The sequence below is a fragment of the Plasmodium inui genome, assembly GCF_000524495.1.
Source record: "Plasmodium inui San Antonio 1 unplaced genomic scaffold supercont1.3, whole genome shotgun sequence".
NCBI classification, from domain to species: domain Eukaryota; phylum Apicomplexa; class Aconoidasida; order Haemosporida; family Plasmodiidae; genus Plasmodium; species Plasmodium inui.
In genome coordinates, this window is record NW_008481837.1 from 1038177 (window position 1) to 1063398 (window position 25222).

At 40.3% G+C, this 25222-nt stretch overlaps 7 protein-coding genes across 7 annotated transcripts; 4 read left to right on the plus strand and 3 right to left on the minus strand.

The window, feature by feature from the left end:
• Positions 1-492: 492 nt before the first annotated feature.
• Positions 493-1506, minus strand: C922_01071 (hypothetical protein; the record flags this gene model as incomplete). Its single annotated transcript, XM_008816679.1, has 1 exon — positions 493-1506. One exon carries the CDS (start codon positions 1504-1506, stop codon positions 493-495), a length of 1014 nt encoding a protein of 337 aa, XP_008814901.1.
• Positions 1507-3152: 1646 nt separating this feature from the next.
• On the plus strand, positions 3153-4054 carry C922_01072 (hypothetical protein; the record flags this gene model as incomplete). The annotated part of the gene is made up of 3 exons (XM_008816680.1): positions 3153-3250; positions 3607-3715; positions 3854-4054. 3 exons carry the CDS (start codon positions 3153-3155, stop codon positions 4052-4054), a joined length of 408 nt encoding a protein of 135 aa, XP_008814902.1.
• Positions 4055-4937: 883 nt separating this feature from the next.
• On the plus strand, positions 4938-6797 carry C922_01073 (zinc finger protein; the record flags this gene model as incomplete). Its single annotated transcript, XM_008816681.1, has 1 exon — positions 4938-6797. The coding sequence occupies one exon, from the start codon at positions 4938-4940 to the stop codon at positions 6795-6797; it is 1860 nt and encodes a 619-aa protein (XP_008814903.1).
• Positions 6798-9166: 2369 nt separating this feature from the next.
• On the plus strand, positions 9167-12169 carry C922_01074 (hypothetical protein; the record flags this gene model as incomplete). The annotated part of the gene is made up of 1 exon (XM_008816682.1): positions 9167-12169. The coding sequence occupies one exon, from the start codon at positions 9167-9169 to the stop codon at positions 12167-12169; it is 3003 nt and encodes a 1000-aa protein (XP_008814904.1).
• Positions 12170-13891: 1722 nt separating this feature from the next.
• On the minus strand, positions 13892-14353 carry C922_01075 (hypothetical protein; the record flags this gene model as incomplete). The annotated part of the gene is made up of 1 exon (XM_008816683.1): positions 13892-14353. One exon carries the CDS (start codon positions 14351-14353, stop codon positions 13892-13894), a length of 462 nt encoding a protein of 153 aa, XP_008814905.1.
• A 6114-nt stretch (positions 14354-20467) lies between these two features.
• On the plus strand, positions 20468-20923 carry C922_01076 (40S ribosomal protein; the record flags this gene model as incomplete). The annotated part of the gene is made up of 1 exon (XM_008816684.1): positions 20468-20923. The coding sequence occupies one exon, from the start codon at positions 20468-20470 to the stop codon at positions 20921-20923; it is 456 nt and encodes a 151-aa protein (XP_008814906.1).
• Positions 20924-21535: 612 nt separating this feature from the next.
• Positions 21536-24741, minus strand: C922_01077 (hypothetical protein; the record flags this gene model as incomplete). Its single annotated transcript, XM_008816685.1, has 15 exons — positions 21536-21585; positions 21755-21830; positions 21931-21971; positions 22142-22296; positions 22482-22594; positions 22773-22853; positions 22986-23048; positions 23210-23255; positions 23364-23449; positions 23596-23687; positions 23822-23949; positions 24116-24175; positions 24371-24411; positions 24575-24631; positions 24727-24741. The coding sequence occupies 15 exons, from the start codon at positions 24739-24741 to the stop codon at positions 21536-21538; spliced, it is 1104 nt and encodes a 367-aa protein (XP_008814907.1).
• Positions 24742-25222: the final 481 nt, after the last annotated feature.

Below are 25222 nucleotides of genomic sequence, written 5' to 3' on the forward strand. Positions count from 1 at the left end.
GTACTACTTTTTTTGAGTGTTCCAAAATGATGCATTCCGTTGTTTCGTTTTTTTTTTTTTTTTTTTGATAACTCACTACGCAGCCATATGTTCATGTGACGCCCTTTGTTTCACGACACAGTAACCTGTGTGCACATCTCCAATTCGCATATTTTACAGTCTTTTTTATTTTCCGTAACCGTTCTGTACACTTTCTCCCCTTTGGCAAAGGAAAAGGTATGTGCATGGTGAGAGCACACATTTGCGATGTGTGGCCTTTTGCGTCGCTCGGGGGGGGCATTTCTATGTGAAGCGAATCGATTTCGGTCAAGGGCTCTAGTTGTCTACCGAGTGGTATGCGTGGTGCGCGTGATGCGCTGGACAAGCTTGTCTCTTTGTAAAACTTTCATTTAAGAGGAAAAAAAACAGTTGGTGGGGGTTACCACCCGGGAGTCGAATTAGGGGGCAAAAAGGTAAAGGGCATCAGCGCGGCGTACACGTATGAATGCCCGGCTAGGCATTCCTGTCAAAGAGCACTATGAGGGAGGAGAAGAAAAACCCACTGAGGAAGCCCAACGCATGGTTCAAGTGACTGACATTTTCGAGAAGCAGAGATGAAACGAATGAATAAAAAAAATTGTACAAAAAATTGCTGTTAACAATATAATTATGTTTAAAGTAAAAAAATATAATATATGTCATATGCATTCCATAAAGAGAATAAATACAGGAACTGCTTCCACAAATAATTTTATTATTTTTATTTACAAGGAGATTATTTTCGTTGGAAGCATTTTTTAAGATTAAATTTTTCAAAAGCACATTTTCTTTTTTTTCTCGCAAGTAACAAATGTATGATATGATGTTGGACAGGACCCCTGACAAGAGGAATGTACCAAATATTTGGCTGTTCGTGTAAATTGGTGAAATTAACTTATATATGGAAATTAGCGAACTCATGTTAAAATATAAATGCAAAATATTTTTGTGAATAAAAAGGGAAGTGAAAAATGTTTTAAAATTTTTTGTTTTGTAAACATCGTGATAATTGCATTTGTATTTTTCTGCCTTCTGTTGTTTCACTTCCATTAAATTCCCCTTGTGAAAAAAAATCCTCCTCTCAGCATCCTTATCAATTCGGTTTAAGTAAAGATACACGGCCACATTAACTGCTATAATTACTCTGTCCAACTTACACTTATTAAATAGGTGTTTAAAACAGAGCAAGTTATTTTGAAGCGTATCCTTTACTTGCTGCGTTTGAAAAAAATCCTCCATATAATTCTCTAGCCTCCTCGTTTTAATGTTATTCCATATTTCTGATACGTGTCTCTTGAAAGAGTAAATTTTTTTTATTCCCTTCTTTTCATGAACTTTGTAAAGGGCGTGGTCACACTGTATGGCCGTGGGTTTGTCGCTTATTCGCGCATGTCCTGTTCGCTTGTAGTTGTAGTTGATCCTTTTGTGCAGAAATGCGTTTCCTGTAGTAAGGCACGTTGCGATCGCGAGTAAGGTTAGAAGGTTCATCCTTCACAGCAGTGATGTCCCCTCTTGTTGGGGGGGTTAAGCGGTTAGGTCAGTTGTAGCGCTCGAGTGGTACGCCCGGATTGATACGGCGAATCGATGCAGCGAATGGTATGCTTCTCCTCCCCCGCCTCGGCTGTGCCTGCAAGTTGTGTCCCTTTTAACGAAGCCCATCGAGACTTTTTTTCAAGCCACGTGACGGCACGCCGAAGTGGTCAGTTCGGGTGGTGTATTGAAATCCCCCAGTTTGGCTGCTGACCCTTTTTAGAGCTGCTTAAAAAGGGGGCAGCGAATTGGCAGTATGCGTGCACACATTTTCTTGCAACGTTGAAGTTATGAAAATATATATTGCCGCTATGCAATATTGCGCCTGGGGGAGGTAGCGACGTTCGGGAAAATGCTTGTCCACACGTCGGCCGACGTTGCGTGCAGTGGGGACACTAAGGGTGTGCCTAGCTTGACCCGCGTTGGGCGAGGAACTCTGCCTGCAAGCTTTGCGAAGCCGCGCAATGGTCAACACAGTGTTCTGCCACGTTATGGCAAGCACGTAAAGTGGAGAAATGCACAAATTGGAAGAACATGAGGGAGCATCCCTACGGCTGGCCAATTAGATACATACTTGTACGTACGCACATTCGCATGCATATGTGTACATAACACATGTAAGCAGTATGGTTTAATTGTCAACCTTTGAATCTGGGAAAAAAAAAAAAATTGTCATATTAACTTTGTATTGTTCCCATTTTAAATTTGCCTTTCGTGGAATTTTAAAAGTTAAATTTGATGAAAGAAGGAACTTTCGAGAAAGTGGCAAGTTGAAAAGTTTAACTGGAATGAACATGTTCCCGTAATTTCGCGCACAGGCTAAAGTGGCAGGGGCGAAATATTCCCGCCTATGTCGGAGGGGCGCATTTAGTTTCACCGTGTTTGTAATAAAAATTTTGCTAACGTGGCCGAAATAAATTTCCCGTTTTTTTTTTCTTTTCTGTTTTTTTGACTCCACTTTTAACTTTCGTATTTGCAAAGGGAGGAGCAGTTTGGTGATTTATTTTTGTTCGTTAATTTTTTCACATGGGATGGAAAATCTGAAAAAACTGGGGCAATTGAAAAATCGCGAATTTGACAAGTTAAAATGGTAAAGGAAAGCGGAGCGACATGCGAGAAGAACGCGAAACAAACACCAAACAAATACTAAACAAATGAAGTGTCCCTCCTTTTACGATAGAAATCCGCTCCACGCCACACAGAAGCCATCCCCAGAGTTAATCCTTTTTTTTTACAATTCGTTATATGTCTAATTGGGGTTCTGGACAGTTGATCGTTGTGATCCGCTGAGTAATACACACACACATTATTTCATTCGAAACGAAGCGTCCCATATTTTTTCCTTTCCTTTGTCACGTTGAGTAAAGGTATAAAGCGCATGTGCAGCAAATATAGTAGCCTCCCTTTAAGACAGTTCCACTGATGAGTAGCAACATGCACGGGGGTCGCTCCACGTGTTTATCTGCGGGTACCCCTCTGTACTAGCCGAGTCCACTTTGCCATTAAGGGCGGTATGTGAGAAAAACCCGCCAACCCTCATTCAACTAATTGCAACTGTATCATATCATTTATGTATTCTTTTTTTTTTTCCTACCAAATGGCAGATGGATGGACACAAAGCAATGAACTTGGACAAGCTGGGCGAAATTTTCAGCAGCACCGCTGGATTGATGCAGAATGCCCTGCAAAATTTGGCTCAGAGGTGAGAAAGAGGTAGCGGAGGGAGTAACGCTTCTGTGTGTAAAGCATCCGATATTCTTCTGCTGTGTCACGTAAAACTGTTGTTAGCCCCATCCCTGAATTGCTCCTTTCATTGGTTATTTCGCTTCATGTGCTTTTTTCCATTTTCATGCGTGCGTGGAGAGTTACTCATGGGAAAAAAGAGGGAAGACATTATTTTTTCCCCTTCACCCCCCAATTTGTCGTGCAACACATTTCTCGATTACAAACGCGTCACCACCAAATTGACATACTTTTCTTTTTCAAAAAAAAAAAAAAAGAATGGCATCTTAACGCATCAACTCGTGTCTCTTTTTTTTTTTCTTCTTTCCCGTACAGAAATTCCACCATATATAATTTACTATATATGAGTGACAATATGCAAAACAAGGGTGACTATGAGGAGCTCCTGCCGAATGAAATGAAGTTTAACAAGCAGCAAATTATAGTAAGGCGTAGGTGAGAGTAGCGCCGATTGGAGAAAGTGCATATCAGTGATAAACTGGGCCAGTGGGAAATATGTACCACTTTGTCCTAACATAAATGAATAAATTTTTTTTTTTTTTTTTTTTTTTCCCTTTTGCAGAAATGGGTGCTGGGGGCCATTCTCCTCTACATGCTTGTCACCATTCTGTCGTATATTTTCGTGAACTACATTTTGTTCTACGCAGTGATCTTCATCGTCGCGGCGGTTGCGATCAAATTTTACTTTTACTACCAGCAAAATGACGAGACTCCGTTGCTGCAGCAGACGAATTACCACCACTTTGAAGCACACAGCATTTAGCCCATTAGCTCATTAGAGGATGCTGCGTTGTGCTTGCCGGGGACGAATGCCTTTTTTTAAAAGGAGTCATACATGTGGGGTCTACATCGCAGCGTAGAGAAAAGCGTGGCGCAGTTCATACGTAATCACAACGCGCAACGATTTGGAAATGCTCCTTTCAGGGGCAGAAGATGTTGAATGCGAAGCGGCCAGCATAAAAAGCTGCGAAACGCAACCTAAAAAAATACACTTTTTACATTTTTAATTTTTCGAATTTTTTTAAGTTTTCCTTTATGTGATGTTCTCTTTCACTGTTATTCCCTCCCCCGTGTGCCTTTTTTTTTTGTTTTTTCCCCCTTGTGGTGCAAAAGTGGATGCATAATATCGTAAACTTAGCTACGCCCAAATGGGGCCTTTTTCGATATGCCCTGTAGGTGGTTACCCATTTTATCACTTCCCTTTTTTTTTTTTTTTTCATTGTTTGCGTTTTAAAAATTGTTCCTAATTTAAGAGTAATCATGCCATTTTATTGACAATTTTCTCATTCGATTGTTAAAGCTGTAAGAAGCGTGCGCATTGCTGCTTAGGGTTTCTTCCTGTTGGCTGGACAGTTGCAATGTGGCGCCTTGGTTTTGGGGCCCCGCTTGGAAGAATCACGCACAGATAGGCTCGAGCGTTCATACAAAAATAGGGTAACATTTTTGTGCCGCTTCCCACCAATCGTTGAATCTATACGCGCATTCCTTCAAATTACTTTTTTAATGCCTTTTTGCGAAGGAAAACTGCCCCCGTCAGGTGGCTCCCCTGCGCCATTCCGCAAACGGGACTGACAAACTGGGCTGCCAAACGGGCTCACTACCAACCATTTCAACCCCGATCTGCCGCTTCCCACTTCCCCCTACCAATGGAAGCCACCACGAATAACCAGACAGCGCCTGTGAGGGAAGAGGGTGACATAAGCCCATTGGATGAAACCATCCAGGTTCGATCCATGTGCATGAATTGCGAGCAAGAAGGAATAAACCAGATAGCAAAGTTGCACATCCCGTATTTTAAAAATGTATTGATACATTCATTTGAGTGTGGATTCTGCAACTACAGGAATAATGTTATCCAAGATTTAAACACGATAAAGGAGAAAGGAGTTAAGATAATTTTTAAAATTAGCCAACGTGAGCATATGGATAGGCAACTGATTAAGTCTGAGTATGGTATGTTGAAGATTCCACAAATTGACTTTGAGATACCTAAGGAAACACAAAAGGGGTCCATTAATACCATCGAGGGTTTTCTGCAGACTGCCCTTAGCAACCTCACCGAGTATCTCGGAAATTTGAAGCACATGTATTGTGAGGCCAATGGGCTCCCAGAAGGGGCAGCTATCGAGGGGCCGCAATCACAGTCAGGCCAGTTCCTCAATGGGGAGCATGGCGCAGATGAGGTAGATGGCGCAAAGATCCTTTCCACAAATGCGCACAACGTGGAAGTAGAAATTACCAGTAAGAGTGAACGTGGAGAAGATGTTCATGGAGAAGGAGCTCTTCGAGAAGGTCATCATGGAGAAGGCGCACGTGCAGCAGACCAAACCAGCCGGGGGGACAAATCTGCCGATACTAATCAGCAGGGCCAACAGATTACCGTAGAAAATTACATAAAGCTAATCGAGTCCACAGTTCATAAATTGTCCACCTATATCGTGTCGAAGGAACCGATCTTCACCATTGAAATTGTTGACCCGTCAGGACTGAGCTCCCTGGAGCACTACGATGAAGATCTGCAAAAAGGCATCGTCAAGGTGGAGCATTACAAACGAAGCAAAGAGGAATTAAACGAAATCGGGTTTTATGAAGAAGACTTTGAGGGTAAAAATGAGGTGGTTAATTTGGGGCCAAATGGAGACAAAGAAAAGGAGGACCACGTAGTGGAAAAAGTCAAGAAGGAAAACTTCGATTTTGTTAAGAAGTATCTCCACATGGATAACACTGCGGGTAGCGGTGTGAGTAGTGGTATGAGTAACAGCGTGAACAGCCGCGCCGCCGTGCGGTACGAAAACATAAGCGAAGAGGAGGAGGGGAAGTTAATAGAGTCGTTCACGTCCAATTGCCCCTGCTGCAATTATATGGGATCCAACAACTTTTGCGAAATTAATATACCAGGTTTTAAAAAGTGCCTAATTATGTCCTATGTGTGTGCGAACTGCAACTTTAAGACGAGCGAAATTAAGAGCAGCGGGGAGATCAATCCCAAAGGGAAGAAAATTACACTCACTGTAAGAAGTAAAAGCGACTTAAACCGATTCGTAATCAAGTCAGAAACGGCATCTATTCACATCCCCATTGTGGATCTCACGTCGGATTACGGAATTCTCGGTGGTTCTCTCACTACCGTCGAGGGGCTGATTCTGAAAATAATCGAGTCGCTGGAGGATAAATTTAAGTTCCTACTTGGGGATTCTAGCACCAAGACGCAGGGATACGACCAGGGGGGGGAGCAAACAAACGATAATGCACTTCCGAAGAGCCAAATAAAAAATGAAGAATTTATCACAAGTAAAATAAAAAGCCTAATTGGGAATTTGTACAAGTTGTGCAAAACGGAGGAATTGTGCCCTTTCGATTTTGTGATTGACGATATTGCATCGAACAGCTACATATCAAGCGATGACATTATGCACGATGAAAATTTAAAAGAAGAGGAATATGAAAGAACGTTTGAGCAAAATGACATGCTAGGCCTAACATCAATGAACACGGAAAATTACTGAACAGGGCGAGAAGAAAAAAAAAAGGAAAAAAGGGAAAAAAAGGCCTCATTTTGCCCTTCATATTCGCGTCATTTCTCCATGTACCTATTCCCTTAAAATGAGAAAATTTGAGGATGCAATTCGTGCCAAGGGGGGGAAATGCCGTTCCAATATTTACTAGCCTCTTTCCTTCAGGGGAAAAAATGCGCCCCTCCCTCCCCAGAAATAAACAGCTACCACGGATGCAAATAAAAAAAAAGAAACAAAAAACCAGACATTACAAGTAATCCATTTTGATCATTTTTAAAGCTAGAACAGATGAAAGAGTTTGTAAAAATTGCAAACATTTGTTTTCCCCACATTTGTCAATTTAAGAATTTGCATATTTGTTAATATGGAAAAATGTTTAATTTTGATTTTTCTTTCACTTTTTGTTTCCCCCCCAGGAAAATTTTATTTGTTCGTTATTCATGAATGCGACCTCTATAAAAGTGTGGTAATCCTTCCTTAAGGACAGCCTGTGATTTCACTTTAGGGCGTATAAATTCGTTTAGGCCCCCACCATCAGTTATGTTCGACGTGCATATGACAACGAACATATAATGATGTGCATATAGGCCCACACACACACCTACGTGCTTAATTATTATGACCTTTTTGAACAACGATATTTGCAACAGCGAAACCACGGGGGATAAGTATTTTTTTCTTTTTTTTGTCGCAAAGAAGGCTGCTCCCCAACTTTTGCAATTCTCTAAATTGTAAAATAATATCCGGATTGACACCCATAACGTGTGGGAGAAAAACGCTACCATGTTTTGGTTAAGCATACGCGAGTTGCCTGGTGGATCGCTAGGCCAGTTAGACTTTCACAGTACATGCAGGTAGGCAATGCGCATGCACAGGTATATATATACACACATATATATGTGCGAGACGTAGGGGACCCAAGTGGCGCCTTATTGATCAACGTCAACAGAGGTACAAGTGTACATAAGAAGGTCCTTTTGTAGAAGTTCGATTTCGGTTTAGCGGCATAGAGGTTACTGTTTGCCGGTTTTTTTCTGCATCGTCTTTGTCTATGCTATATATATATTTATATGCATAAGGGCAGTTTCTCCCAGAACGTGAGTTGCACTATTTTATCTTTTAACCCCTTTGCCATTTCTACAAACAGGAAACGTACGCAACTTTCATGTTTTTATACTCTCCACAAAGGTGTCACTCAGAGTTTTGTGTCCAAAATGACTAATCAAGGTTGAAAGGTAAATAGGTTTTATATGCCTCCTTCTCGTTGAATCATCCATTTCGGTACGTGTACATTTGTCGCATAAGCTTTACATGTTCTTGGTTGCGTATCCATACGCGATGGAAAAAAAAAAAAAAAAAAAAACAAACAAGGTAATAATTAAATATAGGCAATATATATATGTGTATATTTTTTTTTTTTAAAGTGTGTGCATGTGTGTATCCAGATATATTCACTACATGCTTGTCATCGCAAAAATGTAAAAAAAAAAAAAAAGGAAAGGTTTTAAGAAATCATTTGATACGCTTAGGAGTATACATACAAACGTACACACATATGTAAGGTATATGTACATATTTATACATTTGCATGTTTCCATTTATTCGCATGTTCTTACTTTTTCTTCAATTTTCCACTTTGCTTTTTCCTCCACAGTTAATTTACTCACTTGAAAATTTTTAAAAAAATTGCAAAAATAATGTTTTTACATGCTAATTCATTTACCCACACGTATACACTTACTCGTCAGTGGCATTCCCCGTCAGTTAGCAGAAATTATTTGACGTAGCAGATTGCTCAAAATTGGTCTTAAAAAAAATTCATATGATATATTAAAATTTATATGAGGACATTTAGAAACAATCTACATGCTTTGATAACATATTATTAAAAACGTAATTTGTCGGAAAATGTAGCAAGTATATCTTTTTTTATTAATTATGATGAGAGCCAATTGTGCATTTGGCGTCGTTGCATTGAAATTTCATCTTCCCTTGTCGTTTATCGTTACTAGTTCGATCTTTTTTCTGTCTTCATCATCTGATTAGTTTGTCCATTTTATCTGTCTTGTTCGGCTAATTAGCATATTCCTTTGTTTGTCTTGTTTGGATAATTGTTTCCCCCTTTTGCCTGACTTGTTTGGGTGACTAGTTTGCATTTTTTGCCTGACATGTTGGGGCGATTAATTTGCATTTTTTGCCTAATCTGTTCGGGCGATTAATTTGTATTTTTTGCCTGACCTGTTCGGGCAATTGGTTAAATTGGCTCAATTTTTTTTTTTTTTTTTTTTTTTTTTTTTTTGGCTTGTCCATCTCGTGGTACGCCTTCTCAAATTAAAGACCGCTGTGCCAAATTTAAAACAATGAAGATGTCAGTAACCCTCCGTCAACATTTTTGGAAGACGAAGCTGTGCCCCCTTCATATGGAAAACCGGTGTAAGGAAGGAAGTAACTGTGACTATGCTCATTCGATTGAAGATTTGCGGTCAATTCCAGATTTGAAAAGAACTAAGTTATGTTACAAACTGCTAAAAGGAGAAGAATGTTTTAATAAAAAATGTAATTATGCCCATAACCAGGAGGAATTAAAATCTGCGCAGAATTTATTTGCGTACAAATCTTCCATGTGTAAGTTTGTTGCAAATAAGACTTGCTTGAACGGATCAACGTGTCGTTTTGCCCACACCATTGATGAATTGAGGGTGCCAAGGATACCAGAAATTCTGCTAGAAAAAACAAATGTGGATAGAGTAGAAGGAGTGGACGAAGAAACCGACCTCGTGCTTTTCGAAAGTGGAGGAAATATTATATGTGAAGCCAGCGGCGATGTGAACTGCACAGGGAAAGACGATGCTGGAGGTGGCGGCAAGGAAAATTTGGTAAACGAAATGGAAAATAACTTCACTAACAGCTTGGCAAACAGTTTGTCAAAGAACTTGGTAAGAAGCTTCAACAAAAATGGCAGCAGAAATGGCAATCGAAATGGTAACAGAAATGCCAACAGAAATGGCAACAGGAATGGCAACAGGAATGATAACAGGAATGATAACAAAAATGGCAACAGGAGTAGCCACCAGAATGGCCTCCACGATGGCAACAAAAACTTCACCCAAAGCTTCGACTTGATGCTGACCAACTTCAACTCGATGCAAATAGCGCAGAAGGAACACAGTCACAACAACACATACGGCTGCTTGGGCCAGAACAGAAAGAACGGAGTAAATCATCCCAGAGATGAAAGGAAAAGACGCGATAGAAACAGAAACAGGAATAAAGAAAAACAGTTAAAGTTAAAAGTGAAGAATTCAAATTATGTAAAGAATTACGAACAGGGCAGTGCCAACAATAATAAAGAAGTGATGAATAGCTTTGCTCCGTCTTGCAATAAAAAAAAGTATGTCGAGGAGAGGGACAGATTTTACGACAGCAACACAACGATCTCGTCAAGTTTGAACTGCACAGAGGAGGGAAAGAATGACCAAGTGAATACTGAGGGCTATGTCAGTAACACGTTTGAGAAGGTTGACATGAATGAGTGCTATGTGAAAACGGAAGAGAGCATCGGGGGGGGCTCGGGCGGGGAAGCAGAGATGGGCGTAAAGGGCGGTGAGAGCGGAAGCGCCACCAGAAACGCGATCAGATGCGCAGTCGACAGTGCAGTGGAGGGTACAGCGGAAGGTGCAGACGGAAGAGCAGAGGGCGACGCAGAGCACGGTGGGGAGCCCGGCACGGAAAACCTTGTTGAAACGCGCGATAACAAAAGCAAAGTTAAAAGGAGAAATGATCCCAAGAGTCACCCTGTGCAGAAAAATGCTCCCAATAGTTACCCTGCGCAGAAAAGTGCTCCCAAGAGTCCCCCTGTACAGAAAAATCACCCCAAATGCGACATCGCCAGTGGAAGCGCAGAACACCAGACCAACAACCAACACATAAGGAATGGTCAAACGAATGAACCAAATTATATCAACTACAACTACGACTATAACAATTATGTGAACCCAGTAGTCTACAATAAAATGATGCAAATGAAGTACAATACATATAGCCCCTATTTTAATTATAACCAGCCAAATAATAATGCATGCAAATATGATGCTGGCGCCATGTCTAGTCCTTACCCACCTTTTGCCAAGCCGAACGAATTTTTTATGTACGATCATCAAAGTAATGTGCTCCATATGACACCAAATTATTATGGCAATTGCTTATATTTTTACGCAAATCCGTATAGTTATGGGCAGTGTCCCATGGTGAATAAAATGGAGGGTGGCGATAACGGGGCTCGAGAAAATTTCAGCTGTATAGCGGATCAGACCAAGGGCGCCGTTAAGAGTACAGGAGAACTACTGGCATTTAACGAGGGTGATGATAGCGATGTAAATGCGAAAATCCAGGGGGAGAAGGACGACCCAGAGGAGATAACACCACCGGAGGAGCTAACCTCATCGGAGGAGCTAACCCCGTCGGAGCAGCTAACCTCATCGGAGGAATTATCCCCATCGCCGGAGCTATCCCCAACGGAGGACGTGCCAGACGCGGAGGAGTCCCTAAATGACAGGCAGAAGGCCGAACACGAGGTGAGCAGCGACGGCGGGGAAGAAGTTTCATATGAAGCAGATCGGCTAAACGGACAACAGGAAGGGACTACTGATGGGGAAAATAAACAGGCAGACGAAATCAAGCTCGGGAAAATAACAAAACAGAAGGGACACACACATCAGTGCAGCGTTACAGAATTGAAAGCAAAAAGTGAGCGCGAACAGGCACATATGAACATGCGCGTACGAAATGATTATAGTAAAAAAAGCAACAACTCCTTGGTGGGAACAAACGAATGGAACAAATATCCAAGTGGGAACTTCACAGAAGAACAAATGAAGAAGGCAAAGGGGAACAGCAAGCAAAAGAAAAAAAAATTATCCAAGTTGCTTTCGCTAAACAATGCAAACAAGATCTGCAGGAGGGACGTATGCGTAAGTAATGAGAACACCGTTGGGGGAAACACAAAGAGAAGCAACAAACAGATCGACAGCGCGATGTATGGTAGCAGTGGAAACCTTGGCAATGCCCCCAATGTTATGAAATATCCTAAAAATGCACAGCTTCAATATAATGGTCAGGTGAATTCTTCATCCGTGTACAGCTACATATTACACGCAAACAATGCAGAAAGCGCAAACTGCGAGAAGAGGTTTATGAAGCCGCCTCCAAATGACATGGACCTGTATATGAACAATCACTACCACATGAACCAGCTGGCCAACGAGCAGATGATGTTCAATTTAAACGGTCGGAACTATGGTTACTATTACTGCCCGTACGCGCCCCCCGCGGCGGCCTACACTGATGAGGTTTACTTGAATTAGGGAATCCCGCAACGGTTGTAGAAGCGGTTGTAGCAGCCATATTGTCGCGTCTATTGCTTCGTCTATTGCTGCGTCTCATGATGTGCCTCCTGCTGTGCCTCTTTCCGGATAGCCCCCTGCTCGTTCGCCAGCCAGTTTGTCATATGGATGTACGTCGTGCACATCGGATGGGGGTAGCCACTTGTATAACCGCGAAAACCATGGCGCGCTAAAACGCGTTCGCATATATACACATATATACACACATATATATAAGTAAATATATACATACGCATGTGTGTACAGATACATATGCGAGCGCGACGCAGTGGGACAGCTCACCGCCGCGATTCGAAAAATGGTTCAGCCAAATGTTTGCCTTTTTTGTAGACCCCTCTGCAGTTACATTGTTGGCAATGTATTCCCAGAGGAGGGTAATTTTTTTTTTTTTTTTTTTTTTTTTTCCAAACTAATTTAAAGTGGGGAAAATTCAAATGCCATTTAAGTGTATTCAAATGTGTGGTAATATGAATTACGCGGAAAATGCGTTCCACAGTTTGGCATATTTTTTATTTTTTTTCTTCTCTCTCTCTTCGGATTACCACTGTGTTATCTTCGTCATTGTAATCCGGCGCCGAGACTTGCTCCTTATCCAAAGTGTGGACTTTTTTAAAGGAAAAGAAAAAAAATCTTCGATACATTTGGACAAATTTATTTAGGGTAATTGTTTTAAAAAAAAAAATTAAAAACAGTGAAGTTGTCCACATTATGAATGAATTAAAAAATAAGACTGACACATTATTGCAACAAAAGGAAATTTTAAAACAAACATAATTATATCATGAACATGCATATATCTGTATACCTATACACCTCTGTGTACGTATATATAAAAGCATACATACGCAGCGCAGAAAGGTTTGTGCATTCCTTAGCTGTTAAAATGGTCATTTGCATATGAGCACGTGCGGATCTTGCATACACATGCAAACGTTACACATGTAGACACGTATATACAATATATCACATTCCGTGGACACATATACATAAATTTGTTCACATATTCCTTCGTCACTTTTTTTCGCATGATTAGCATTTTAATTTTAAATGGTTATAAGTGGGTGAGAAAAAAAGGGGAAAAAAAGGCAGCTATATGAAATGTATGATGTAAAAATGGGAAAAAAAAAAAAAAAAAGCAGAAGTTCATATATGAACTCATAAAAATGAGAAATGAAAAATCCTGATCGCGGATATATATATATTTTTTGTATATATTCATTCTGCTTAAAACTGCAGGCCCTTTTCCTAATACATCGATATGAAAGCATTATATGTTGTGCTGAACTGGGCAAAGGTGTATTCCGTTTCGCGTGAGCATCGGACCATGCTTACACGCAATGTACATTGCGCGGACGTTCCTTGTGCGTTGGTAGTCGACGTAAAGTACAATCGTCAGCTATGCCACATACATCTACTTAACCCCTAAACTGCGCTAATTCACGGATTTAACTTGACAATGTGTGTGGATTCGTTAAAAGGGGAAAAAAGAACTTGTCTCACTTAATTTGAGTTTCTATCTTTCAGCTGATGGTCACCCGCCAAACGGGGAACGGCCTCTGACATGTACAACTTTTACTGCCTCACCATTTGCAGCTTCATTCGTTTTCCCCAGCTTTTTTTTTCCTGCGCCTTTTAACTGGCAGCCCCGTACAACGTGGGTTCTACCCCCCTAAATCGCAACGTTCAGTACAAATCCTTCTTGGACACAATGCTCTTAATTTTGTTGTGTATTTTTTTGTTGGATTTTTCGAAGTAAAACATAGCGGCCACATTTTTGGGGATCTTGTCCTGCAGTAGGTCACACAATTTTTTATCCACAAGAGCATAATGCTTCTCGATCCATTTAAAATAAATATATCCAGCGCCCTGGAAGGTGTCACTATATAACCAAAAAAAAAAGGCCAATTTGATTTCTGAGTAAAATGGTATATAATTCATTAGGTGAATTAACAAAAGGGCTTCCAGGTACGAGTACAGAGAGTACATAATCCAGTAGGTGAGGAAATGGATGTACTGGACGAACTCGTCATTTGGCTTATCCTTCTTATTTAGTAACAAGTTGTACGTTTTGACTGCAGGGCAGATTACCGACACGATTAAATTTATCAAGTGCATCATCTTCTTGGGAAATAAGTGTAACCCCATTTTGCTCAAGGTGGGTGTTTGAAGGGAAAAAAAAAAAAAAAAAAAAGAAGTAGGGGAGAAAGTGAGATGGACGTGGAAGTGACACACGTAGACAGGGCTCGCTTCTTTTTGCTTGTGATCTATGCGTTAACTAGCTTCTCTGTACGGCCCTACCAAGTGTAGCTATCTTAAAACGCGATGGTGTTATATCTGCAGATGAGGGGGAGTCAAGGGAAAGAGAAAAAAATAAAAATAAAAAAAGTTATAATAACTCAGGGTAACCGCCTCCTTATCATCGGGATGCGGAAACATACAATTATATAAGCACGGGGAGGGGTGAAGAAAACGGGGACTATACACGGATCAATTTCATTTTATGATGAAGCAGCAGGAGGGAGAAAGCTCACAGGTGATATGGTACCCTACGCAGTCAAACAGGCTATTGTAACGTTTAACTTTGTATGCACAAAATTGGGGGATATATTTCTGTTACACAGAAGTGGTGAAATGGCGAAATGGCGTAGTGGGAAAATGACACATGAGAGCAGATGGGCTAGGGGAAGGTGTTTAATCAGAGTTACCCTCCAATGTACAAGGTAAGAAAAGAATATTCGCGCAAGGTCAAAAAAAAAGAATGTACGTATACACAAGCCAAACGTTCAATGTGTTGAAAACTCGTGCTGACAAAAAAGCAATGCGATGGACCAAGCGTATGACCTCGTGGATGTCACGTAGGGCGGTATATATCCACTGGTACGCGAAATGCATACAGAAAAAGTACACTGGGATGGATGCGTACGTTCGTATAATTACACCTAGAAGGGGGGTTATTACACAGGCGTAGCGTGGCACATAATGAGATACACAAATGAAATACACAAATGAAATACACAAATGACATACACAAATGAGATACACAAATGAAATGTACAAATGAGATGCACAAATGAGATGCACAAATGAGATACACAAAAGAGATGCACATAACGCTTGGTACACAACCTAGGCGCAAATCAATACGTGACCATTGAGATCGCTGTGGGCGCCTGGCCTCTGACTGCGCCAACTAAGACCATCGTCATGATCCTTTACCCATTTCACTCAAAAAGTTCTGCCCGTTCGTCGCCTACCATGCGTTGGGCACACGGCGCGAATGGGCAAAGAAGCACGCGGGGGGAGTAGTCAACAAACGGGTTTGGAAAAAACGGCATGTGGGGGGGCACATATACGTTCGGGCAGTATTTCTCATTCGCCCCAAATTCGCATATCGCGCCTCACAATTGGCGTGTTACGCTCACAACTGGTGATCCCGCATCCGCGATGTCACACGCTCTGTATGGGCTTCCACGCGCATAAAGTACTATGATGCGCTTTTAAGCTTACCTTGAAAAACCTAACTCTGTAAATACATAGAAACAAAAGTAGGGGGATCGTTTTACTTTTTGGAGGGCTTTTCTGAGGATACAAACAATCAAGGAAAAGATATTTCCAAACATGATACAAAAAAAGGGCAAGCTTAAAGTTGAGGTAATATTCAACTTATAAAAAAATGTACTCGCGAAAGAGTTCATAAGAATGGTATATGTTCTGGTTGGTCAGAAAAATGTAGCAAATGTGAAAAATTCCCGCGGGGAGCCTTGCGTGGCAAGTTAATATGCTTAAACCTTCACATATTTTTTTAATATGGCAGTTTAACTCGTTATTCACGTTATATTTTTAACTGCGATATTCTCAAACGTAGTGATACGTACTGAAACATTCGTCACAAATAATAAATGTGCTTTTTTTTTTTCGGTGGGGGAATGTAAGTAAAAATAAAATGTATTTTTACTTCTTCACTTTTCTAATAGAAAAAAAAAAAAATTGACAAATTGGTATTTTTTCATTTTTAACTTTGTCACCAGATTTTTTTTTCGTAAAGAAATGGAAGGATATTAAATTGAAAGTAGGAATTCATTTATTCTTATTTTTACATTTTTTGGGTTGTATTATTTTTTCGTTGCTTATCCATTTCGGCTTTTTTTTTGCCTCCTGCTTTACCTTTTTGGTTCAATTAAAGGCAAAAGACTTTGGCTCCGTAAAAGTGAAACATGTATACGTACATATATGCTGTATACACGGAGTGATTAAATAAAATTATGCTTTCCTCCCCTTTTTAGTACGAACGCTTAATAGGAGGCATGTATATCCCGTTGCTCCTATATGATCAGTCATTAATTTGTTTGTTCATGAGTTGAGGACGCCGAGTTAAATTTTACCTTTCCGTCCACCTTAACATTTTGCAGATCCACGCCCAGGCTGTACAATTACCATAAATTGTACGTCTGTATATATTTTTGAGAATGTGCTTATGATTAGCATGCGCATTATCGTCAAGTAGGCATAGCAGAGGTGAGCATATTTTTCTTTTTTTGTTTCCCCCAGGATGGATTAAAATTCAGCGTATGTATGTGTATATGCTTCCATGCCACAGATGTAAATCCCCACTTTGTACCCACTTCCCTGCTCCGTCTGATCATGAGGATAATCGCCTTAGCGGTTAAGGGGATATGCCCTTCATGGTGATTCTCCCCTTTACGCAAAAATGTTAAGAAGGGGAGCTTCACTTATGCATCCACCCACACTCCGATCTTTAACGCATGTGGAAGGACTCATAAGGAAAAAAAAAAAAATGAAAACTTCTAGACAGTATATGTATATACTAGGACAAAGAACACTGAGGTGCCTATTTTACACACGGATAAGGCAGAGGCAGGAAGTTTTTCCCCGTTCGTATCTTTCCCCTATTTTGTCATTTCGCGTAGTAGGCGAAATAGATAAACCATAGTGAAGCGCGCAAATTGGGGAAGTTTCACTATTTGAGATCTTCCCTTACGATTGTCGTTTCTGTGCACTTCAAAAAAAAAAAGTTGAAAGCTCAAAGCAGGATGACAAAATAAAATTAGAAAAAGGAATTACCTCTTCACCCATTTCGTTGGATTTTTGTCACTCCCTTTTTTGCATTTCCATGGATAGCTCTGAGCAATCGGTTTTATGGATGAAGCAGTTATTTCGGTATGCAACGGAGGCTTCCTTATCCCCCGCCTATTCCGAATAGGTAGGCACGAATATGTCATAGTGACTAGCAAGGTAACTACTTCATGTCAATTCTGACCTCGGTAGTTGTGTCCGTATGGTATAGTGCTCAGCATGCATTACCCTTTCCTCCTCTCCCCAAAGGTACCTTCACCTTATATGCGTTATGCCAGTGGGGCAGTTCTTTGTTTCCCTTAAACTGTGTTGCCAATCCACTGTAGAAAAGGCCATTCCACAGAACTGATCACATAACGGATGGTGGGTGAATTCCATGCAATTTGATAAAACCATCGGTTAGGTCATCTGTGCAGTTGAGTGGCACTTAGTCGTAGCACGATTGTGAATCGTTCGGTTGTCTTAGGGAAAAAACCCTTCATGTGGAGAAAAAGTGAGCACTAGAAGCAACACTCTTTTTCTTACTACATGAACCCCGTTGAATTGTACACCCCAAAAGTGGTCACTTTAGGAAGGCTGTAAAGAAGGAACAATTTTTAGTGTTCCAGTAAAGGCATGGGCATCATCACATGAACGATGTGTGCCGGGAATATGTGGTCAGCATCGAACCGGTGTAATCTCTCCCGTTTCGTGAGCGTGAGCACGCGGGGAGGGAGTCCCCTTTATCAAAGTTAAAAAAGGTATTATGCTTCTTCATCATTTTCCTATTCTTTCATGGCATTTTAAATAGACAAAAAAATCGCATCCTTTTTTACACCGCTTTTTTTTTTTTTATTATTTTTACGATACTTTGATAGCCGATGGGTGTACAGTGAATGAATAAAAAAAATGTCCTTTTCTATTTAAATTGCATTTTCAAAAAATAATACGCCTACGTGATGCCGGATTTTAAAAGTTTTCCAGTTTTCTCCGTCTTTTGCAACACATGATGTGCTGGCATTTTTTTATGGCGTCCAAAGCAGTTATGTACACAGGGTAAGGATTCAGGAACAAGGGGAAAATTATTCCAAATGTTACTTATCATACACCTTTTTTTTACTTTCCAAGCAATGATTAACCACTACGCGCGTTAAATAAATGCGTGATGCGAAATTTCCCGGAGAGGCATATGTGCCAAAGAAGAGTCATATTAATTCACTTCATGGGAGGAATGAATAAAAAAAAGTGAAGTGCGTGTTTGCAAACATGCAAAATTGTGATTTTTTTTTTTATTCTTTTTTGTTCTTTAAGAGAAGGCCTTAAATTTCCACTTCGTCACGTAACGTCACGTTCCGTCTCGTCACTTCCCTTTCGTAGGTAACTCGTCCTCACATGTGTAGCATTGCACTGTTGCTTCAAAATTTTCACCGCTTTCACGTCATATTAAACAACGGTTTAGGCAGAAAAAATGAGTGCCTCCAGGGAAAAGAAATATCTAGTAAGCAGATGACATGCGCAAAGTCTATGCCCTTTAAAGCGAGCTATACGATTCTTTCAATTTTTCAAATAAAATCACTCCTCCAAAAGGGGGTAACATAACAGTAGAAGCATAAACGGGATGCCATGCGAAACTCTTAAAAATGTACATACACAAAAAAATTCCCTTATTTTTTACCCCTTTTATATATATGTACAACATGATCGCGCATACATTTTCAGCATATTTTTTTTCATCCATATATATACCCATTTTGGTACAGCGTTATGGAAGCCTTTCCTCACAAAATACAAACTCCTAAAAAGAACATATTTTCACCTGCTCGATTTTACCGCATAATGAGGGGAAAAAATTCACTCTTACAGATGAGTTATAGAAAAAATGTTTCAATTTTCCAGGGCTAAGAAAGGCATATAAAACGTTTTTGTTTCTTTGCCGCCCTACCTTCGTGTTCGAATTAACCCGTTAAGCGCACCCCCTTACCCCTAGATCACCCCACTGCGGGCGAAAAAATAAAAAGAAAAAATATAAGCGTAGCGCCAAGTTCCAACTATGCAGCCCCCGCATTTGTCGTCGAGGGCAATGCCGCGCGGTTAGGAGGAGGCACAACGGGGTACGTCCACTTGCAAAAAATGCCCAGGGAAACCATGCCATAGAATGAGTAAAAATGAATAGTTAAGTTATACGTACAGTGGATAGGCAAAATACATCTACCATCATAATACCCCCTATTGCGAAGCTGCAGTAAACCTTTCTGGCAGCAGCCGTGTGCGTTAAATGACGCACTTTTACAAACAGCAGAGTTGCCACAGCTATTACGCACGTAATATATATGATATATGTACGGGGTAAAAAAAAAAAAAAACATTTTGTTCATTTTTTCCCCCAGGGGAGTGTTCAATTTTAGAGAATACAAAAATTTATAAAAAAAATTTGCGACGAAAACTAAACAAAAAAAGGTATCCTTTACGTACGAGAAGCAGTTTTCTTAATTCTTCAATAAAACGTAAAAGAAAAATATATATCCGCGTAACGAAAGGATTTTTTCTTTTCTTCAAAGTAGCAGTTGAAAAAGCAAAGCTTGTGAACATTTCGCAAGCCAAAAAGAGGAGCAACAAGCCGTTTTTACGTGCGTTTACTATAATAAACCAAACCAATCATTTACAACCTTTCGAATTATTAAGGTAAGTGGCAAATGTTATTAAAAAAACGACGGCCTCACATAGCAGCGTACTTCCGTGCGTACCTATCTACGTAGTCATCTACATAGTATAATATTTTACAACACATTAATGCGGAACTGTGGGCCACATTATCTGCGTGAATGTACGCTTAATATAGCTAGGCGGCCTAAGCTTTTACATATGTGCGCGGTCAAAGAGGCCATATGTACACTCTTACATAATTTGGAGGGAAAGCACAGTTAGGTACTATTTGGGTTTATATGAAGCATACATTTTCACTAAACTAGCAAAAGCTGTGCTTCCCTTTGCCATATTTTTTTTCGCGTTTGTAAAGATAATTGGAGGGAGTACTGCTAGTACTGCAGACAGATAAACAATTGCACCAATGCGTGCGGGAGAGCGCACATGTCGATATGGCCATTTATGAGGGTATATATATATATTGACCTATTACATGTAAACATTTCGTGTGGACCTCCCCCCTTTTTTTAACAGCCAAACACAATGGGTCGCATGTACGGTAAGGGAAAAGGTATTTCCAGCTCCACCATTCCATACAAAAGGAAACAGCCAAGTTGGTTGAAACAGAAGCCATCTGAAATTGAAGATGTGATAATTAAATTGGCCAAGAAAGGACAAACCCCATCCCAAATTGGTGCTACATTAAGAGACAATTATGGAATTCCCCAAGTAAAGGCCGTTACAGGAAATAAAATCCTCAGAATATTAAGAGCCCATGGGGTTGCCACGACCATTCCAGAGGATTTATACTTTTTAATAAAGAAGGCCGTATCCATGAGAAAGCATCTTGAAAAAAACAAAAAGGATAAGGATTGTAAATTCAGATTAATTTTAACTGAATCGAAAATTCACAGAATTTCGCGATACTACAAAAGAAAAAAGTTGTTGCCATCGACCTGGAAGTACCAGTCCAGCACGGCTAGCGCACTGATTGCATAGACTTAGCCAAGCGAGATGTGCGGAGTGCATGTGACAAAGCGGCAAGATTAGACAAAATGGGCAACACTGTGAACAAATAAGCCAAAAGGAATGGACGAAAGCGGCTCCTTCTAGATAAATATACAAATGGACACGCCCCCCGCTTATACATGCAAACGCCGTAACTTTTTTCACTACTCCACCTTTTTTTCCTCACCATTTTTAATGTGTATTAAAAAACTTCAGCAAAACTTCTGTTCAAATTTTTAATAAAAAAAAGAAAATTAAACCTTTACCTTTTTGCGCAACGCATAAGAGGGATTAGTTGGATAAAGTCGAAAAGGTAAACAATGAAAAGTAGGTGGTGGTCATCAGCCAGGGCACATACTGTATGTGCCTACAGTAACACAGGAGCATAGCTGTGCAGCAAATAAATGTACACTTAAAGCAAATGCAATCTAAACGGAGATGCATATGCAAATGGGGGGTTCGAAAAAACCCCATCAAATCTTCACCACGGGGAATTCCTTACGGTGGCATGGAAACAATAGCACAGAATAGGGGGTTAAAATAAAAAAATTGTTCGTTTCTTTGCATGTATGTATACATGACACGTATTTTTTTTTTTTCCAGCTAGCCATTTTTTGCAATCTGAATGACGTCCTCATCGGCTAGCTTGTGATCTGGTTAAAAAAAAAAAAAAAAGAAAGAAAAACATGAGCAAACGTACAAATGGGCAAATCTTCACATATGAGCGAACACCTACTTCCGCGCGATCTGCGCACAAACAAATGAACCGCCGGACAAATGCAATTGCGCGCGCAATCGTGTACAAATCCATTTTTGACGTACGTAAGTCTACTCTTTGCGGATTGTGCTTTGTGCTTCTTCCCCAAACAAGTGCAAATTTAAAATCCTTAATCATGTCCTAAAGAAAAAGGGAATGACACAAGGATTTATCAGCGTTGACCTATCTCATAAAATGGAGGGATTCACAGTCGGTACAGTTATCAACGCTGCCGAATTACTTTATGAATTTGGTTAAGTACGGCCTCCACAGTTTGGCTTCCTGTAGAAATGCAAATAAAAAAATAGCAAATGGGAATGGACGTATTTTGTCATCGTTTAGGGGACTTGCCGCACAACGCTTGGACGGAAGACTGTTTCGATACAACACTGCTTCCATGCGACACCGATTGGAGGAACAATTTCTTAAGTTTTCCGCGCGTAAGGTCTCACCCCGTTGCCTAGTTAACGTAATCGGATTCGTAAAGTCAGGTTTTTCCTTACGCACTTTGGTATACACGCGAATAATTTCCAATTTCTGAAATATGTACTCCTTTAGCACGTCCAAATTCCACGACTTGCTGCTACTTATCACCACCGTGTTTTCGCTGGGAAGAAAAAGGGGCGCACTCGGCACAGGGGTGTAAAATGCGCAGACAAAGAGGTGTGCATCTGTTTGTATGTGTACACGTCTACAAAGAAATTGCTCCTTCTCCACACAGAAAGGAGTATGTCCACATGCACACCTATATGTATTTAACGGGGAAGCATTTCTCCCTTCCCCTTTCCCTACCCCGAGGCGATGGCATTAATTTCGTCCAAAGGCAGCATATCAATTTTGTTGTACACATAAATGCACTTAATGTACTTTCTATTGCCCTCAATAATATCAATGAGATCGTCAACCTGTGTGTTATAAAAAAAAAAAAAAATAATAAAATAATAAAAATTCGAAAAAAAAGTCACATAAAAGACAAAGATAAACCCATCCAAGGTAAAGAAGGAAGCACAAAAATGAAATAAATTTAATGATGAATTACGAATGTTCTCACTTGAGCCCAATTTGCACACTTCCATTTCCTACCGTTGCATCTTCATTGAAGAGCAAATTGCAGTTGTGTATTTTGTATTGGTGAAGGATGCTCATTATAAGCTTGTTGTCCAGCTGAGGGGAGGGGGGAAAATGGGGGGTAATTAAAATGGGATTACCCAAAATAGGGGGCCAACACATACACGCCACCACGCTTCGTCGTAAATATGTGCACGGGTTGAGCGAAGACCTATTCAGATAGCTCACCTTTGTTAAGGGGACAGTGCTATTTATAACAACGCCGCCGGTCTTCTTCCTTGTCAATGTGATCTGAAAAAATTAAGAAGAAAAAAAAAATTAATTAATTGATAAAATTGAAATAGTTTCCTAAAATGACACATGTGATAATAAGGAGAGGCATACTTTAGAATGAAGAAAAATGCTCTGTCAGTTTGTGCATTTTTCTTTTTCTCGTTTTTATTTGTCTTTACCCTTTGCGGCTCTTGGTTTATTCGTATGCCAACAGTTTTAAGTTCGCTGGAGAAGGGGAAGAGGGGGGGACGAACAAACAATGTTAATTTGTCAATAGGTACGTCACACACTACTTAGGCAGGGTTTTAAAAAAAAAAAAAAAAAAGATATTACTTTTCTAATTTTATTTTTTGACTATTATCCCTCGTTGCGTCTAGTATCATCATAATCATGTCGCACGACTTGGCAACAGCTATAACCTGGAGGAGGGAAGAGAGGAGAAAAGCGGAAGAAGCCGAAATAAAACATTTTACCCACGTTATGTGTGTCGATACGACGTGCTACCTTTCCAATCCGTGCACATAAGCACGTATATACACATATGTGTGTGCTTCCCTATGCGCACCTGTCTCCCTCGCCCACGGCCCTCTGAAGCCCCTTGAATGATCCCAGGCAGATCGAGCAGCTGAATTTTTGCATCCTTGTAACTTATTATTCCTACGAGAGAATTGTAGTACTGACGATTGTGGCAGTACTGAATGGGCACGCGTCCTAGTGGTGAACACGAATCTTTGATCATTCTAATAAGCACATTCCCCTCTGCTATGACAGAGCATTTTTACGAATCACACCTGGCTTGCATGTCAAGGTAGTGAACTCATAGTCAGCTATCTCCGACGTGGTGCTGGTTATTTTTGATAATAGCGTCGACTTTCCGACTGAGGGAAATCCGATTAGGCAAATTCTTGCATCACCTTGTCTAAAATTCGCAAAGAGAGGGGACAGTGACGTGAGTCATGGGCGCATTGGTTTAGGCGATGTAAATTTATTCGTTATGTCTTTATTATTGTTATTATTATGATTATTATTTTCTCTTTTTTTTTTTTTTTTTTTCCTTTTGCTCATTTCTTTCTCATCATCTTAACCGTTGCACGTCGAAGCCCTCCCCTTTCTTCCCTCCCTTGGGGGCTTCAAGAAGCTGTGACCTAAGGTAAGGTGGTTTCAAGAAAGGTGTATTAAATTGCGGCACCCAGTTGGATCGGTGCAGACATGCGTACCTAACACAGCAGCGCCATGCAGCACTGCTGAAGTGTGTATTCGCGTCAAAAGGATCCGGGGTCGCGTTCGTGGTCGCCCTGTGTTCAGACAGAAATGGGGATCCCATCTCTGCATCGACGTACCGATATTTCGCTAGTTTAGCTTTCAGTTGACCCAGGTGATACTAAAAAAAAGGATGCACATGTGAGGTAGTCAGACAGAGGGAAGGGTTACACGGTTAGGGAGTCGAAAAAAGACTAATGGGGGGATACACAGGAAGTCACAAAACAGGGAGCACAGAACAGCCCACTCGTCGATGCGAGACGCCTAGTGTTGGTCCCCCTTACCTCGGTCGCCTTGTTCTTCTGAGTCCTGGCCATCTCGGCCTCTATCTCTTTGATTTTCTTTAAAAAAAAAAGAAAAAGAAGTAAGCCATTGCAGGTGCACAAATGGGGGGAACGCATAGAAAAAAAAGAAAGCAGCTCTCACGTAGCTTTACCTCTAGAATTCCCATCTTGACAGAAAAGGAAGTCCACTTCTAGTTGTGAGAGTTTTATCATAAACTGTATGGCAAGAAACCATAACGAAAAAAAAAGAAAAAGAAAACAGCAAAATAAAGCAAATCAAATAAAAACAAAACTAACGTTCAGTGGTGATACCTCTTAAGTTATTCTTAACAAGGTGAAATTAATAAATTCCCAAAAACAGGGGATGAAAAAATTGAGGCAAAATTTGCTATTTTCATTTTTTCGTATCAAAAAGGAGGGGATGTTGTAAATGTAAGATTTTCAATTTTAATCGCCAACGGGGGAAGATCCTCTGAAATATACCGAGGCAGTTATGATTTTTTTTTTTTTCCATCTTTTGTGGTTTGAACGGAACCAATTTTTAAAATAAAAGGAGTTAATATTTTGTGTAACTCCATTTTATTTATTGGCATTATAAATTTTACAGTTCAAAAGAGTTTTATGTCAACATGGGCGTAAGCAGCTAAT